Source organism: Silene latifolia, unplaced genomic scaffold (genome assembly GCF_048544455.1).
Source record: "Silene latifolia isolate original U9 population unplaced genomic scaffold, ASM4854445v1 scaffold_20.1, whole genome shotgun sequence".
Taxonomy (NCBI): domain Eukaryota; kingdom Viridiplantae; phylum Streptophyta; class Magnoliopsida; order Caryophyllales; family Caryophyllaceae; genus Silene; species Silene latifolia.
The window spans coordinates 6604184-6622751 of NW_027413163.1; the positions used below are offsets into that span (position 1 = coordinate 6604184).

Below are 18568 nucleotides of genomic sequence, written 5' to 3' on the forward strand. Positions count from 1 at the left end.
TTTCTATTCCATATTTTACAATTTTCATCCTTTGGTAAACAAATCCCCGTAATATTCACATAAGATATTAAGGAAAACCAAATTATTTCCGTCCTACCATAACTTAAACACGGAAATCTTGCTTCCGCAGGAGGAAACCACTTGGGAATAGACGCAGCAGGTTCTGCGCCTCTTCCAAGAGACGCAGTGACTGCTGCGCCTCTTCCCAGGCCCTATTCTGCGTGTTTCTCGTATCTTTTTCATATCTTTCCGAGATTCACTTCCAAAGAGTCTCCGAAACCCTATTTCCTTCACGTGATTAGTATAAATAGGAGCCTTCGCTCCTCATATTTCTCACGCGAGTGTCCGCCCTTCTCTTCTCCCTTTGCATTCTAGACCTTTGTTCTTACTTTTTGGCGTCTACGTGCTTGAACATTCGACCACGTAAGCTCGGATCCTTCTGAGTACCAGCCTCGTTTGCATGACCGACCAATTTGACCAACTCCACCATCAATCAACTTAATTAATTAATCGTTTTCCTCTTACGAGGGCACTTTCTTTACATTCGCGTCGAGCATCACTAATCGATATCTTAGTCCTTCTCGTTTCGTCAAACATATAAGTCCGAGGGTGTAAATCTCTCCTTTATTTATTGTATTTTATTTTATTGTACCAATTAATGTAAGATTTATGTCGAAAACATCTATTAAAACCGATTTCTAAAACCGTCTTTAAAGAAACCTTTTTTACGGATTTCAGAGATGACGTCGAGAAAGGACGCAAAGAATCGCTGCGCCTCTTGAAGGAGCGCGATTCTGCTGCGCCTCTTCGTGAGGCCGCGCAGATTCTCGCTTCCTTTCTTCTTCCTTCGTCCTCTCGTAGTTCGTTTGCTTTATTTCTTTTCTTTCGTTTTCTGTTGACTCTTCATCATAATATCATATAATTCACATGTATATGATTCATCACTCGTTAGTTCGTATAATTCATTGTTAAATCCGACTTAAATCCCTTATAATCCAATATTTGCGGGTTTTCGTCATTAAATTCAATCCGGGTTGTAGAAGCTCAATTTGTTCATATTGAGTTTCGGAATTAAATCTTTGATATAGTTTTCATCTGTCTTTTGTCGTGTCTAACGCATATTTGTCATCAATCCATTATATTTAACTAATCGAATCAATTTGTGTAGTTTATTAATATTGTTCACTCCTGTAATTAATCCATCTTAATTCCGTCTCACTCATATTTTATTGCTTTCATGACCCATTCATATGTTAGCTAACCTGTTAATCACTTTCATCCGAGTAAATAATTTAATCGATCTTTAAAATCACCAATTAGCATTAACGGCTTGCAATTACGGCTTCACAGCCAGAACTGAGCCAAGGAACGGACGCGGCGTCTGCGCGCTCTTCCAAAGGACGCAGCCATTCCTGCGCTTTGTTCTGGCTGAGTTCTGTCCCTGAACTCCGTTTCTGCCTTGACGTAGTTTCATTAGCTTACGTAATTAACTAACTATTATCCGTAATATCGCTAATTCCTGTTCGTTTGTTTTATTCTTTGTTTTGTTCTTTTTCTCAAATTATCCGTTTTAAAGGTATTTTCGACATAAATCGCCTATCCCAATGTAATTATTGTAATTTTCATTATTGTAATTTTTCTTTATTGTATTTATCATTATTTCTTGTATCATTTGTATGTTTTCACATGTAATTGAACATTAAATCCTCCTTCGACATTAATTGTATGTTAAACTAATTGTTCACCGACTTAGTCTAATCTTCACATGCTAGGATTAAAACAATGGATGTTGCATTGCATGCATATAATCGACGATATATCAAGTACGAATAACTTCCCTAATCATTAGTAGAGGCCGCTATCGAGGCGGGCAGGATTAGGTGTTCGATCAAAAGAGCTTCCTAATACGTACCCTCACCCCTTACTCCAGATCTCCGTGAGCACCCGTGTTCATTGGCATCCACGAGAGTCATTCTAGACATAGAATGCTAAGGGTAACGATTGCTTAGTGTTCATGTCACTACTTTATGTCTTGACATGACATGAGGTATTCGAACGGTTCCAATTTCCCATAAAAATTGGTGGCGACTCCATACAAAAATGCAAACGCTTGTTTCTCTTTTCCTCCCAAGCGCCCCCATGGGCCCCCGCTGTCCACAGAAGGCAGCCTTCTTCTCTATTCCTGACCATAAAGCACCAGGGCCTGATGGCTATTCCAGTGCCTTCTATAAGGACTCCTGGAATGTGATTGGAGCTGATGTGAGTAATGCTATCTTAGATGTCTTTAAAACTGGAAAGATTTTGAAACAAATCAATGCCACTGTACTCATTCTTATTCCAAAATGCAAGAGGCATACCCATGTGCATCAGTTTAGGCCCATTGCATGTTGTAATGTCCTCTATAAGTGTATTTCCAAGATCATTTGTACTAGACTGGCTAAAGTGCTGTCTGAGTTAATTAGCTTGAATTAGGGGGGTTTCGTCAAGGGCAGGAGCATCATTGAGAATATTATGGTGTGTCAGGATCTTGTGAGGTTATATAATAGGCAATCATGTTCCACCAAATGCATGTTTAAGGTTGATATTATGAAAGCTTATGATTCTATTAGTTGGAAATTCATGAGGGAGATTCTGGCGGCCTTTAATTTTCCTCCTCAACTCAGGGATCTTATCATGGAATGTGTTAGCAGTGCTACATTCTCTTTAGCAATCAATGGTGATACTTTTGGGTTCTTCCAGGGTAGGAGAGGTTTGAGACAAGGTGATCCTATGTCTCCTCTCCTTTTCACTCTCTGCATGGAATACTTATGTAGAATTTTGGAATGTGCCACTGACAAGCTGCCTTTCAAGTATCACCCCATGTGCAAATCCTTGAAGCTTACTCATCTGATGTTTGCAGATGATCTGCTTATGTTCTGCAAAGGGGATGCAAATTCAATGATGGTCTTGCTCAGGGGGTTTTATTCCTTTTCTAATACTTCTGGTTTGAAAATGAACCCTCATAAATCTTGTGTTTACTTCAATGAAGTAAACAGTACCTTGAAAAGGGATATTTTGAGTGTATCTGGCTTTAGTGAAGGACATCTCCCTTTCAAATATTTGGGAGTGCCCATCACTGCTGGCATATTACTAAAGCAAGACTGTGCAGTGTTAGTGGATAAAATTGTGGAAAGGGTAAGGAGTTTGGGTGCCAAGCAGCTTTCTTATGCTGGTAGATTGGTCTTGGTCAGTTCAGTTCTTTCTACTATGCATTCTTATTGGGCATCCATGTTTGTTCTGCCAAAGGGTGTTTTGAATAGGGTAAATGCTATTTGTAGGAATTTCCTATGGGAAGGGGGCTCGGAATTTCATAAAGCTCCTCCTTTGGCTTGGCATAAAGTATGTTCTCCTAAGAAAGAAGGGGGCCTTGGTCTCAAAGACAGTCAAACTTGGAATATAGCTCTTATTGGTAAGCTGGTATGGTGGGTATCAGTGAGGCCTGACAAGCTTTGGGTGCAATGGGTCCATCATGTGTACTTGAAAGATAGGCCTCGGCATACTTATTCTCCTAGCAGTGATTCTAGTCGGCACTGGAGGAAGGTGTGCCAGGTAAAGGATGCTATTGGTCAAGGTTTTGTTGATGGTGAATGGTCTATTAGTTTTAAGGGTTACACTGTGAAGAGTTGTTATAACTGGATTAGGGAGCATAGAGATGAGGTAGCATGGTACAAGGCAATTTGGTGTCCTCTGGTTGTCCTTAAGCACTCTTTTGTGGCCTGGCTTATCTCTAATCAGGCACTTATGCTGAAGAACAGACTGTTTCAGTATAAAGTGCCTGATGACAATTGGTGTTGCATCTGTGCACTGGATATTGAAAGTCATTTGCATCTTTTTCAGGACTGTCTTTACTGCCGAGTTGTCCTCAATGAAATTGCAGGGATGTTGCAGTGTTCTATTGGGCGGCCTGGTTTGCTGGTTCAGTTCAGTTCAAGAAGATGGAGTAAATAAAAAAAAACATATTATCACCTCTGTGGTACTGGCTGCTTGGTACCTGATTTGGTGGCAGAGAAATGAGGCTCGTTTGTTTGGCCGTGTAGCTGCTCCGAAGGTAGTTACAAGGCAAGCCATAGATGCTGTAAAGAGGCAGTTTTATTCTTGTCAAGTTAGTTATGTCTCGCCAAATGATAGAAAATGGTTAGACAGAGTGCATTTCATGTAATATGGGCACTTAATATGGCATTTCTTTAAAAGTTGTACTTGTATTGCTGATTTGATATGAATGAAAGCTTACATTTTAGCAAAAAAAAAAGATGTAAACAATTGATTAAAGACACCAGGGTGTCATAGGTTCATAGAGGTAATCAAATGGTAAGACCAAAGGTATGGGTATAGTATTTGGTCAAGGTCATGGTAGAGTATGGCCGGAACTTTTGGTCCTGTGGTCCATAGGCTGAGTCGGGTTAGCTTCTGGCATATACCCGGTCTCCTTAATAACTTAGTGCATGGTCTAGCAATCCCTGAGGCTTTTGATCTTACAGGAATCGTTGAAAAGATAAAGAATCATGCTAGGTTGTCAATCAAGCATTTTATCAAACATAACATGTGCACTAGACTAAAACTTGCAACAATTTAATCAATCAAAATAACTGATGCCCTAGCTAGAGGACTACTCACTACACATCATGATTATCATGTTAACAATGGTGTCAAACATCATAGTAGATTTAGAAGCAATACCAACTAAATGATCAATGAAATGGAGGGAATCTTGGATAAAGATGAAATCTTGTCAGTTGTCACTAATCTTCAATTCAAAACCCAAAAAAATCCAAGAACAAAGCTAGATCTAGAAGTATCTGAAGAGTAATTAAGGAGAGATTACATTAATTGTGAAAAGAATTAAGTCTAATCTACACCTAATCTAATCAAATGAGGCTTAATCCTCTCACTAGGGAGGCATAACCCTAGAATTATTACAATTAAGGTATAGATAATAGCTACAATATTGAGGGCTAATTGGTCATTATACTTGATGTCCGAGGGCGGAAAAGCCAGTTCCCCACCCGACTCACACCTGAGCTCGCCCGGGTTGGAAGTGGTGTGGGTGAGCACTGCCTGGGAACCCGCCCTTGTTGTGGCTCTGCTTGACCAGGTTGGGTGTTGGTTGGCTCGGGTTGGCTAGCAAAATGCCTACTTTTTCAAGTACTGCCCCAAAATCCGTGAGGGATGGCCCTAAGTCGTGGGTGATGGCTCCAATTTGCCTTAAATATTGCTACGAGTCTTTTATTCCCGTCTAATATTCATGCTTGGTCATTAGTACCGTCAATTAAGCATGTTATTTGTAACTTTAAATGCATATTATTTGGTTTAAATTCTTTTCAGATGTTATCTCATATCTCCATTTCGTTAACTTAAATTTATGTTATTGCATTTGTTCTTCTTCATTGTTCATGATTAATTTGGTTATTAATTTCATTATTTCAGTTAATTAATATCCTGTTTTTAAATTATGATATGATTTTACAAAAATTGACGTTTTCGCTATTCTATTACTCTTTTTAATTCGAATTTATAAGATTTGTTTAGTTTAATCCCCACTAAAAAAATAAGAGTTGCTCACAATTTTCCCGCTCAATTGATTGACAAATATGGTGAGCCCACATTAAAATTATGACTTTTTATTTATTGACTAAAGATTGCATCGACGTAATAAAATATTACAATTAAATCAAATGTCAACTAAAAATAGGCTTATGCTCCCATTATTCACGCTTAATATACCCGTAGTATACTAATTTGTTCTTTTTTAAGTTGGTGGTTGGAGTTGATAAGTTTTCAATTTTATTTGCTTTTATTTTCTGAAATAAATCGTCCTCTTTTTTTTTTTTTTTTTAAGTTAACTAATCCTTATTAATATGGGTTATTCTTAATAAAGGATAAGGAGTAAGAATCAATAATTCTAATTTTTCCTATTAAAAATAAGAGAAAAAAGAATATAGGGGTAAATAATATTTTTAATTGTTTGTAAATCGCCTTCTAGACGTGTCGTATATTGTTTATATATGTTTCCGTTATAAGGTCAATATGCGTTTTATAATAACAGACTACTGATCCTATATTAGATTATGTTATTCCATAATAGTCAGTTACCATTATTTTTAACAATAAAAATAAGTTCACACAAAAATAACTTAATCTAAAAATCGTTTGAATAATAAACCTTTTTTTATATAATTTATTAATATTATAATCAGTACATTACAACATACTATTTTAACTACAACACATTTATGTAAATTTTTAATTTTTATAAATTCAACTAACCCTCACAAATGTCGTGCTTTAGCACAGGATCTCAACTAGTTGTTTATTGTAGAGTTAGAGATGAATTTTAGGTCTAGAATTGATGTAGTATTTGAAATAAGTTTGATTATAATTAGGTTCTGCTATACCTCTATTTACTTGTAGGCAATTTGGCAATGTATTTCCCACATCAAATGGATCTTCTTTAGAAACCAGTCTTTCCACCATCAGCTCTTTGTGAAGTAGTTTTCTCGCTGAGAGGCTTATACATGAAAGAGAGACTACTAGGTCAATGATGAAGTGATGACACTAAGCATAGTAGTATGAGTTCGAATCTTTTGTAAGCGCACATAATTCACAAAGTGATTTTTTTAGCCTCATTTTCCATTTCTTAGCATCATCATTTTTATCAGTTTAGGAGCTTTGTAGCCCTGATTTGCTGAAGCGTCGAGCATTTCTTGCCCGACAGTTGGGTTCAAAAGCATATGTAGGCCGTAGTCAGATATATATGAATCAACCACCATCTGATGCACCGTCAGTTATCGTCCTATCTAGGGCTAAGCAAAAAATCCGATTATCCGAACTGATCCGATATTTGATCTGGATCCGATCCGAAAAAGTGGATATCTGATCGGAAAATTAGTTCGGATTGGATATCCGATCCGAAACTTTCGGATACAGATCAAATATCGGATAATAGTTTAAAAAATTTCGGATATCCGATAATTTATTAGATTTATGACTACATATGATTTATTACCACTAGATGTTCTAGTCCAATATCCAAAAAGAAATTTTTTGGGATGTAAAAGTAAGGAAGATTAGAGTCAAGTTATTGTAAAAAGTTTACATTGAAAATCGATTTCTAAGATAAAGAAAAATACAGAGAAAGTAATAGTCTTGAAATCGGATCGGATAACGGATATTTGGATATCCGATCCGAAATGTTCGGATACTAAAATTGGATATCCGAATGTTTTGGATCAGATATTGGATAATGAAATTTGTGAACTTCGGATACGATATCTGATCCGAAATTGGTTTCGGATAGGATATCTGATCCATGCTCTACCCTAGTCCTATCTTTAGGATGAGGCAAAGACAATTAATGAGGCTATTAAGTGGGCTGTCAAGAATGGTCTACTTCATGTAGATTGGAAGGGATTCACAAGCTTCATCTGACAATTAGCCTTTTTATTTGACAAGAGTGTAATATATTTGAAAGCACATGTAGATTGGAAGGGATTCACAAGATTCATTAGATACTTAGGGTGTGAAGTGGAGGGAAAGGGAGAGAGGGGAAATGAGAGGAGGGAAAGGGAGGGAAGGGATGGGAAGGGGAGGGGGAATGGGGTGTGGGTGTTTGGATACAATTTGTCCACAATTCATACAATTTATTTACACCGTTGAAAACAAAGGGGCAAAATAGTCCATTAATTTTCCATTCATCTACACCGATGAGGGTAGCTTCTCTCCCGTAGTACAAAAGTGCTGGACCATCCAGTACAAATGTAGATGAATGCCACGTGTTATACTAAAGAATCAAACGACAATTCAACCAACTGCTCTTATTTATCATCTTTTAACCCCCAATTCAACCAACTGCTCTTATTTATCAAAAAAAATATTTCACCAAACAATTGTACAAATACTACGGAAATCACATCGATTTATTTTTGACAAAAAAACAACACCGCCGCTCGTTCACAATTCCCGTCAAATTTGACAAAAATCCAATTTGAAATCGAGGGATTCATGGCAGAATCTCACCGGAGTGGACGGCCCGTTGAGGGACGACGGTCAGGTGTTTTTTCTGTGGATCTCGCGGGGGCTTGTAATGGTGGCATGGTCTGGTGAAGCTATTTTGTTTTTCCGTCAACATTGATGAAAACTTCCGATTGTTGAATGTTGGTTTGAGAAAGGAGATAATATTATGAACATTGTTTTATTATTTATAATAGTTGACGGGTTTGGCCATTGATAACCACCATTAATGAAGCATTTGTATGTAATAGTAATGGAGGAATTGAACTTCGAGGAAGAAGAATAAAGAAAAAATGGAAGGGGAAGCCTTTAATTCTTTTGGAGAATCTTAGCCTTTGATTTGGGGCTTTTCCAGGTGCCATAATCTTATGCAAGTACTGGACCATCCAGTTCGTTTTTTTAGAACTGGAGAAGATCCCAGCGCTACACCGATACACTACTTCGCATAAAGTTTTCCATTCCCCAAAAAAACTACCAGACATGTTCGAACCGCGATTCCCATTTTTTACCATCCAAAATCCGATTAATATCCAAATTAAGTATCCAAAAAAAATGGTTTCGGATGACAGGGATAGGGTGAGTGGGTGAGGAATTGAAAAATAAAATGTGCAACAAACAAACCCAGAAATAAATTGATATCAGCCCCAAAGTTTATAAATTAGTCATAAGAAAGGGAAGGAGTGGTGCCCTGCTTGTGTTGGCGGTTTCAGGCCTCATCAGATATGGCGCCAGTAATGGTGTTTGGCGGTTGGTGATGGCAGCGTCAGTGACGGTAGATCTTGCTTAAAGTGGTAGACGGTAATTGGTGATTTTGGTAGAGGAAGGTTTGGTAGTCTGATAATCCATCAAGGAAATGAATAAAATAACAAAAAAAGAAAGTTGCTAATCAAGTCGTAGTTCGTAATTGCTCTTTCATGTACAAGTTAGACATTTTTTCATATTTTTTCCATCATGTGCCCTTCTTAGAAAAAAAAAAGTTCTCTTTTTTCCTATACTTCTTAAAAATTAATCAAAATCATACCAAATTCAACAATTACATTCCAAATCACATATTGATCACTTACAAATTCCATTTTCAATTATTTATGATCAAATTATTGTATCAATTTTAAAAATTAGGGTTTAGAATTATTTATGGATCAAAATTGTACCAAATTCAACAATCGTACTTTCTGGTGTTCGAGTGAAGGGCAGTGCAAAACGAATTGGGGTAGGCGAGGTGGAGAAGGTCGTCGAAGGAGGTGGGGTAGGCGTGCAGGGGTCGGGATGATGGTGGCAGGGATATGGTGGTTTTTTTAATGTTTTAAAGTTGTGGAGGTGGGTTGTTGTGGCAGCGAGTGAGGGAGGGTGGCGGCAAGCAGTGGTTGCTGGTAGGAGACGGTGGCGGGAGGCGGTTCTAGGTAAGACGCCGGTGGTGTATGGGTGACGTGCGGTGGAGGGGTGGTGGACGGTGGTAAGTTGGTGGTTATTGAGATGTGCAGAGAGGACGTCAAAAGGAGAGGGTGAAATTAGAGGGAAATTGAAAATTTTGGGGTGTAATGGAAGGGGTATAATGGTCATTTATGTACATGATTGAGTAAATCATGTCCATGAATGAGCATGACCCATTTATATATGATGGTGGTTGTGACTCTGTGAGGTTATCCTTTGGTTGGTATTTCATTTCCATTCAAGAACACAAAACTACAATCTCACTATTTCTTTTCTATAAAAACAAAAATTATTATTTAAGATAGGTATATCCGTGTTTTCAGCTTAATATGGGTCAAGTGTCACATATAAGACAAAAAGATATTACATTGAGATTAATTAGCTAAAGGTTTGTCTTATCTATGTAGGTGGGATATTATTTAACCGATTTTCGATTTTATTCTTTATCTGTCTTAAAGAAGACTTATTGCTATAAACAATTCATTTATTTATTTATTGTGAATAATAAAAGAGATTTAGATTTTTTTTATAAATGAACCATCTTATTGTGTAAAATCGTCTCACACAATAATTATTGTGGTAAAAATTTCTTTTATTTAATTTCCGGACTTAAATTTACTATTTGCTTTATATTATTAACATAAGAATTATTTTACTCCATGCATCTTATCATAGAGTTTTATATTCCTAATTTAATTTGCACCATCTTCAAGGTAATATTTTGACTCGGTTGTTGATTTATATTGCTTTCCGAACCATTCTAAAATTTATTTTTTGAAAGTGTTTGTACAATGATTGTAAATCTTTTGTTATAATATAAACTTTTTAATACCGTTGCAAAGTGAATTTTTATTTAAAGACATAATACTATCTTATATGGATAAAATAATCCGAAGTCTGAATTACTCATATTAACCTCGGGTTTGTCTAATTATCCAATTTTGCCCCTTTTTTATAACAAAAGTATCCCAATGGAATTCTTCATATGCATAATGTTGTCGCACTCCCTTAACAATGCAAAAACTATGACTAAATGTTTTGACATTCATTTTTCTTAACCTGAAATAGTGCAAAATCGAAATACGTGCATAAAACAAAGGATTATTTTGATATTATTTAAATTTAGGACCATTCTCTAAAATAAAGCATACTTTGAATTACATTAGATTAATTTCCTACAATATAAAACGATTTCATAAGAGAATTGTCCGACTTGATTGGATACACAGTGTAACACCAGTCACAAATACAAAATGTAAATTTAATACATAAAAGTTAAACAACCCCGTGAATTTTCACGGGTGTTATACTAGTTGTAACTAAAATCCAACAGTAGGTGAGCAAGGTTAATGACGAAATTTATAAAAATAGTTGTGATATTGTATTGGATATGTTGTGATATTATATTGTTAGACATGTGATATTGTAATACTAAAAAATGCAATCAGGCTGACGGAAACTATTTGGAAAAAAGTTCGATATTGTGTTGAACATTTTGTGATATTGTAATGTAAAACATTTGATATTGTAACACTGAGAGAACAATCAACGTTCTACCTTGACTGACAAAGACTATTTGAAAAGGTGTGATATTCTATTGTATATCTTGTGATATTATATCCCAAAACAGTTGATATTGTAATACTGAGATAACATTCATTGTTCTACCTTGACTAACAAAGACTATTTGAAAAAGTGTGATATTGTATTGTATATTTTGTGACATTGTTTTGCAAAACATCTTATATTGTACTATTGAGATAACATTAAGTGATGATTTCCCAAAAAGTGAGATATTGTATTGAATACTTTGTGGTATTGTATTGAATACATTGTGATATTGTAAAGAATACAATGTGTTACTATAATGTAATTAGTGTGTTACTTCTTTTGAAAACTTGTGATATTTATATGAGACAAATGTGATATTGTAATGGAATATGTTGTGATATTGTATTGTAAGGAATACATATCCAATACAATATCACAATACATTTCCAATGGAATAGCACACATCTAACAATAAAATATCACAACGTATACAATACAATATCACAGCTAAAAGCATTGGTACAAAAGTTATCAGTAAAAATATCAGTCTAAAAGCCTTCATACCACGATACATGAAAATCAAAACAAATTTATGAACTCCTATGTTCCCTTCTGTCCACACTAACAATATGCACGAGATATGCAACTGTTAAGTGACCCTGCAAATGCCATATTTGTAATACGAGTATCTCAATAGCAAGCAGGAATTCAAAAGCTACTTCCAAATCTTTCTCAAATCCTTCCTTTTGAGCCCGGGTTTTGTAGCTGTTGCGTTGACCATCTGCATTCTTTTCGGGGCTGCCATGTTCTCCTTCATGTCAATTGTGGGAAGTAGCTGCTTTCTGAGAGTTCCATGAATCAATACACTTCTATTCCTTCTTTTGAGCATCATTTTGTCATCATTTGCATCTAGTTCACTAATTCTTTGAGCCTATGTTCATAAACTATCCACACATAAATACAAAAGTCATCAAAACTGATGAATGGCTCGTCAAACAATTTTTGCTTCTTGTATTGTGAAGTAGGCAGATTTTTATAATTTTTACGATAAATTTTGTTATGAATTGTCTAGAAGTTGGATGCATGTCTTTAACACATGGTAAAGCTCATACAAACCACTTTTCCCGCCATGGGCCAGAAGCAAGCATTGAAACCTTAGGGTAGTACAACGTTGTTAAAAATTACCATTACCTAAACTTACTGCATACATGAAGAAGCAACACCCTTGCACTACTAAGAAGTCCATTAAGGATGAGAAAATTAGTTTGTTTGCTCTCGGTTTCTGCCCCGCCTTACACTATCAGGATTTTAAGGTCAGTAGAATTCAATATCTACCTTCTTCTCCTTTGAACTGTACGCAAACTTCAGATTTAAAGGACTTCTCATCACAAGTATCATAAAAACTATTCTTCAAAATTAGCATAGAAAATAGAATTGAACTATTACTCAGTATAAGAAACAAAAGGCAAAAAAAAAGGAAACAAATACATGAAATGAAAAGACAATGCTGACAAAGAGGTAAGACCTTTGAATGATGAACTTAATGATCCCGTGGAATTGACAAGGTTCAACTAAATAACAAAAGTTTCATGGCTCAGTAATGTACTATAGATCACAAATATCACCTGATTAACTCATATCATGAACCCTAGGTTAATATTTAATTTGGACAATACAAGAAAGTGATTATAATAACTTCAATTAGATTGGGCATATAACGCACACAAAGAAATTCACATGTTTGACACCTTAGATTAATTAGGCTACTCAAAGTATACAAAATTTCGCTTATTAATTGATCGCTTCAAAGAGTTCAAATGTAGAATCAAATTAATCATAACTTTAAAAAATAATAGGATTCTTAACAAAATCAGAAGAAGAAGGAAAAAAAACGAAAAACATTAGAAATCATATCTAACATTTGTGATTCGAAAGAGTATATAATGTTCGTCGATTAATCATCGCAGAATTTGAGTAGATCGTAAATTAGGGAACGATCGTAAAGAATAGAGAAAATATTACAGCAAAACAAACCTTAAATAGCGCGATATATCAAGAAAACTTCAAGAGATAGAAACTGAATTATATAAAATGAGAAAGACGGTTGTATTGAGAATTTTTTTTATATGATGACGAGCAATGACGATCTTACCCTTAATGAAGCGCGCTATTTGTTGGTCGTTGGGGGAGATTTCGAGTCATTGGCCTTCTCATGGTCCACTTCTCCGAATCCGACTACTTAATTCCTGACTCGACAATTCAAGCTCATACCTTTATATATATAATATAAAACGTCCATTTATGTAAAAGGAATATAACTACGAAAATATAATTTATAAATAAAATATTAAATATGAAATAAACAAAATATAATACTATAAAATACTCTTTAAATTCGGTGTATAAAATATCAGGGTATTACAAATCTTTCCCCTTTAAAATGAACTTCGTCCCAAAATTTGCATCGCTTTCAGAACAACTGTTTATTCAAGGGTGTCACTCCTGTTTTCAAAGGTTAGTAATTAACATATAACTAACACGTAGTATTACAATAAGACCTTTAGTTTCGCCATTAAAGACCGCAGTAGCAATTTCCAAGGCGTCTTTGCAAAATATTCTATGATCAGCTGTAAAACAATCACACAATTCTTCGAATCTAGGGTCCCTGTTAAATCTCATTAACTCATCTTTCTCATCATTTGCAAGAGCACAATTCAAACTTATTCGATGAATAACTTTTAAGACGAGTTAATTTGAAATAAAAGTATTTTTAACTTATATTTAAATCAAAGAACACAAAAAACCGTCAAGAATTGACCATTCAATTCCATAACATCAAAAAACCGTCAAGAATTGACCTTTCAAGTCGTGACTTGAAAACAGCCACACACAACGTCAACCTCATAATATAACTAAGTAATAGCTACTTCATTTACTATGCACCGATACCACACACCTCATTCCCGTGTTCAAAACAGCTCAATCTCATAAATCTGGAAACACAACTTTTATCACTTAAGCCAACCATGATAAGTTAATCATCCTGCTAGCATCAGCAAATATACAGATTACAAAACATAACAATGATTATGCATTAGCAAAGGGAAATTGTCACAATCCAAATTCCAGTCACAGCAATATGTAACTTCGGATTACACACACTGTAAAGCACTTTAAATAGCCTTCCATACCATTGGAAATTGCTGCATCTCATTTTAGCAGACGCTTGGCAACCAGTGGGTAGTGCGATAGCTTCACAAAAAGGGATATTTTTCTCGCATTTTTCAACTTTTTCATGATGATATACCCTCTTTTCATGCAAAAAACTTTGATCAATAACTCTTGCCATTTCTGAGTTTAGAATACGATAATTTTTTTTTCTAAATTGACCGTCTTTAAGAGGTCTTCCGTTTGAAAAAAAATTCACCGACGTCTCAACTCGTAATCGGGAATTATGGTCGGTCAAAGTTTATTCAATAAAAAATATTTGACCAATCGAAACTACCGGCTACGAGTTCAAAAAGCGGTGAATTTTTTTTTAAAATTGAAGGCCTTGACGAGATAATTGGTTTGAAAAAAAAAATTACCGTTTTCTGAACTCGTAATAGAGAATTATTGTCGGTCAAAGTTTTTTTTCGAAAAACGAGGGGTGACACCATGTAAAAACGAAAAAAGTTGAAAATCTGTGAAAAATATCCCAAATCTTTTAAACATTTCAGCTTGCTTGACTGGATCACTTTGTTGGGAGTAAACTTGACACCAAACATGGGATTTGCACTACCCGCGCTTGTATGGATAGATCGTACACTAGGCTCAAAACTTCTAGAGGAAACCATGGGAAACCTTACCAATTGATGCTTCTCTTTCTTAGCACTTGTCTGCAAAATTAAAGTCAATGAATAACTTACATATGCATCTTGTTTGATTATGTAAATTTTTTTTAAAAAAAAAAAAAAGGGTTAATTGATGAGAATAATCCAACCTATTGCTCACCTTCTCAAAATAATCCAAACTATTAATTATCCCATAATAATCTCATTTATACCATCATTTAACTAGAAATGCTCCCGTCCTTTAAATTACCTATTATCACCTGTAAACTCAAAAATTTTCTAGGTTACCTAATTTTTTTTCTTCTTTCTTTATACAATCTTCTTCCTCCTCCTTTAGTTTAGTGTGATTCTTGTTTTAACAGGACCAATAATTTCTCCATATTTCTTCCTAAATTTGTTTGTCCCCGGATCTATTTTTTCTTTTCTACCTCCAAATTTCTTTATTTTTAAATCAATTGAACAAATCAATGTCAAAGTTGACATTGTCCTCTCCTCTTCCATCTTTTTCCCTGGCAAAATAATTGAAACTCATCTCCATTCACCATTCAATCACTCCAGGCCAACAATATCAATCTCTAACAGTAGCAACACCCATCGACACTATGACTCGAACTCGACTTGCGCACCTGCACCTCCGCCCTTAACACCAGCAACGAATAACAGGCGCTTCAATCAATCCAAAACCCGCTGATCCAATTCCTACAACCGCCACCAAGTACTTCTCCTCTGCAACTGAGCCCAAGCAAGCCTATAAACAGGCCGCATCACTGGCACAGCAGCCTCAACGCGACACCCAAAATGCAAAACCATCTCCATTGTTCTATATCGTGCTCCCTTCTGTCGCGTGTCACATTCAAGCAGCGGCATCGAACTTTAATTGCTAAAAAATGGTTTTCACTTTTGTGCGGTTTTGATGTGATTAAATTATTGCTGATTTTCAATTATTTTTTTGAGGGAGTTGATTTTCAATTATTGGATTATTGGATTAAAGCTAAGATGCAAAAATTGGATCAAGAAAATATTGTCAGATGTATCATCTTGCTACTTAGAGTTGATCAATAATGGGAGATAAATGGGCAAATGGCGAATGAAGAAGATAAATTAGAAGAGGTGAAAAACGTGGGAGATGTAAGAATGTTGGGTAAAATGAAGGGGGTAAACTGAAGAATCAAGTTTATAATGACTTAAGATGGAGTGACCTGCTAAACAAGTTGCCTTTCACTTAGGGCAATAAAAGATAAATGATGGTATAAATGAGATTATTATAGGATAATTAATAGTATGGATTATTTTGAGAAGGTGAGCTATAGGTTGGATTATTCTCATCAATTAACCCAAAAAAAAAAAACGCTTGAAACAAATAAAGAAAAACTAACCTTAAGAAAAGCGGACTCTGATGATAGCTTCTTTTCAATAGCTCTAGTCAGACGAGCTGCAAAGGGAAAATAAAAACAGGAAAGTTTCCGTCAATGCTCCCTCCCACCACAACTCCCCAAAAGAATAATGTTTCATTATCAGTTATCACATACCTGCATCCTCACACTCTAGACTGGGGATCAGCCTGGTACATACATGGATACACTCCATAAAATCGTAGTGCATCAATAAGGTGTTGAAACACCGAATAAGAAAGAGCAAAAGCAAATAACTAACTGATGAACAAACAAGATTATGGACTAGAGAAGAAGAAAACAGACAGACCGCACCTGTAAATATCAGTTCGCTCAAAATCCTTTCTTGTCAGTAAATAAGGCAATAAATAAAACATCTTGTTTCCTACCATGTGAGTACACTGAAACATCAATGAGAAATTTAGTAACCAACGGTAATTAAGAAAAGATGCAAAATACATTATCTAGTAATTGGTTTGGCAAATATAAAAAGAAACTGTTGGGTTACTTCATGCAAGTCTGGCTTACGACCATCCTCCTCGTCATCATCATCATCAAATTTTTGTTCCATAGCTTCAAAAAATCTGAAAGAGGTAATTCGTTTTAAAAGAACGGAAGAGCACACAAAATCAATGGAAATATGTACTAATCCTTATTTAAAGCTAGTAGACAAACCTTAAATAATAGTCAGGAGAGAGCACTCCTAACTTCTTGCGAGCAACTTCACGAAGGAAGAAATCAATTTCCAGATGTGTTTGATCAATTTCTTTCTTCGTGCGAGACTTCACCTTTATAGAGGAAAAATGAGAAACTTAGTCCAACTTTACAGTGTAGTAAGTAAAGTGGTGAAGTAAAGGAAAAAAAACATCTTAACATACAGCGAATTCTTCAAGCCTAATATATGTAGCAAGTTTCACACCGACCAAAGCAAAAACATCAAGTAGTAATGACAACAGTTTTTCGTTATCTGTCTTATTCTCCAAGGAATTCAATTTAAGGTCGAGTTTGCTCAACAACGACAACTCGCCGCTTTCTTGAGATGACAAGAACAGCTCCGGAACAGCCAAAAACAGTGCAGCTAGCTTATGTAGTTCCCCCTTGTACGCATAGTTGAAAAGCGTGTGGCTGGACCATGTTGTATTTTGCTTACTTCGGACAAGCATCCTTATAATTTCCATTTGATCTCTCTGGAAATATTAAAATAATAGCTTCATAGGATGATAACTTTATAAAATGAGAGTCATTGATACATTCAACAAATGAAACAAAAAGGAATTACAACAAAGCGTAGAGAACATACATTATGAAAGCATACCCACCAAAGGATGTCAAAGAGTGTTCTGCTGTAACCAGGAGCTCTGTATACGTAAACATAGTACCATTATTATATGTCTAACTATAAAAAACTAAACTAGATTATATGAAGATCCCGAATGTATATTTGGATGATGAAGTCAATAGGAGTTGAAATTACATGTTACAAATGCTGAGGTCAATAGGGGTGGCGTGTTCGAGATTCAATTTTTTGTGATCACAGATTGCATCAACTTTGTCACCCCTTTGAAGCAGATATTTGGTCAACCTAGGAGCACGGTGGATAACAGCGAGATGAAGGGGTGTCATTCCATCTTTCAATACGTCTTCTATGTCAATCAGACCTTTTGTTTTGCCATTAAAGACCGTAATAGCAATTTCCAAAGCGTCTTCGCTAAATATTTTATTAGCTGTAAATGAATCACGCACTTCTTCAAATCCAGGGTCCTTGATGAGTCTCATAAACTCATCTTTCTCGTCATTTGCAAGGGCAACAAACAACCTTAGATATAGGTTCGAACCGTCACGGGAAACCTTATACCGAGGATAGATGATCGGCTAACAATACAACAACAAGAGGAGGAAAACGTTGTTAGACAAGCACCAAATTTCCAAGGTGCTGCTTGATACAAATTCCTCTAAATAAGATACGCAAATGACCGGGATGGAGGGGAGTACAAAATACGATAACATACCTCATCCATGCCGTAGATTATTGGAGGCGCGAAACAAGATTTGTAAGATGAAACTCAAAACCCTAAGTACAAAGATACAATGAACAAATAATAATATATATATAATCACAAAATAAACTCACCAATCAAGTGACCAAATTACTCAAAAAAACAAAAAACAGACAAGGTAATGAATTTAAAAATAAAAGAGAAAGTGAATAGCAGTAGAGATTAGGGCAAATTAGTCCCATAACTTACCACTAGTGCAAATTAAGCCCAATTGTAGATATTCAGGATTTCAGGCCATGTTTTTACCGGAAAATATTGG

General features: G+C 35.6%; 2 protein-coding genes across 2 annotated transcripts; both read right to left on the reverse strand.

Moving 5' to 3' along the window:
* Window positions 1-11743: 11743 nt before the first annotated feature.
* LOC141638449 (uncharacterized) lies at window positions 11744-17125 on the reverse strand. Its single transcript, XM_074447863.1, has 7 exons — window positions 16928-17125; window positions 16761-16836; window positions 16568-16653; window positions 16391-16422; window positions 16238-16293; window positions 14685-14906; window positions 11744-11959 (listed from the first exon to the last, which is right to left on the reverse strand). Exons 2-7 carry the CDS (start codon window positions 16821-16823, stop codon window positions 11744-11746), a joined length of 675 nt encoding a protein of 224 aa, XP_074303964.1. The 5' UTR covers window positions 16824-16836; window positions 16928-17125.
* LOC141638450 (uncharacterized) lies at window positions 16915-18350 on the reverse strand. Its single transcript, XM_074447864.1, has 5 exons — window positions 18262-18350; window positions 17727-18124; window positions 17553-17610; window positions 17131-17439; window positions 16915-17040 (listed from the first exon to the last, which is right to left on the reverse strand). The coding sequence occupies exons 1-5, from the start codon at window positions 18268-18270 to the stop codon at window positions 16915-16917; spliced, it is 900 nt and encodes a 299-aa protein (XP_074303965.1). The 5' UTR covers window positions 18271-18350.
* Window positions 18351-18568: the final 218 nt, after the last annotated feature.

What these genes read in the sequence shown, in the direction of transcription:
- LOC141638449 (XM_074447863.1), bottom strand. Translation starts at nt 16,823, where the DNA reads ATGGAACAAAAATTTGATGATGATGATGACGAGGAGGATGGTCGTAAG. An exon ending in TCTAGAGTGTGAGGATGCAG is followed by an intron (nt 16,294 to 16,390) that starts GTATGTGATAAC and finishes TTCCCTTTGCAG; the next exon opens with CTCGTCTGACTAGAGCTATT. An exon ending in CAGAGTCCGCTTTTCTTAAG is followed by an intron (nt 14,907 to 16,237) that starts GTTAGTTTTTCT and finishes TTAATTTTGCAG; the next exon opens with ACAAGTGCTAAGAAAGAGAA.
- LOC141638450 (XM_074447864.1), bottom strand. An exon ending in GACCTCAGCATTTGTAACAT is followed by an intron (nt 17,611 to 17,726) that starts GTAATTTCAACT and finishes TTACGTATACAG; the next exon opens with AGCTCCTGGTTACAGCAGAA. An exon ending in TTAGGCTTGAAGAATTCGCT is followed by an intron (nt 17,041 to 17,130) that starts GTATGTTAAGAT and finishes TCCTCTATAAAG; the next exon opens with GTGAAGTCTCGCACGAAGAA.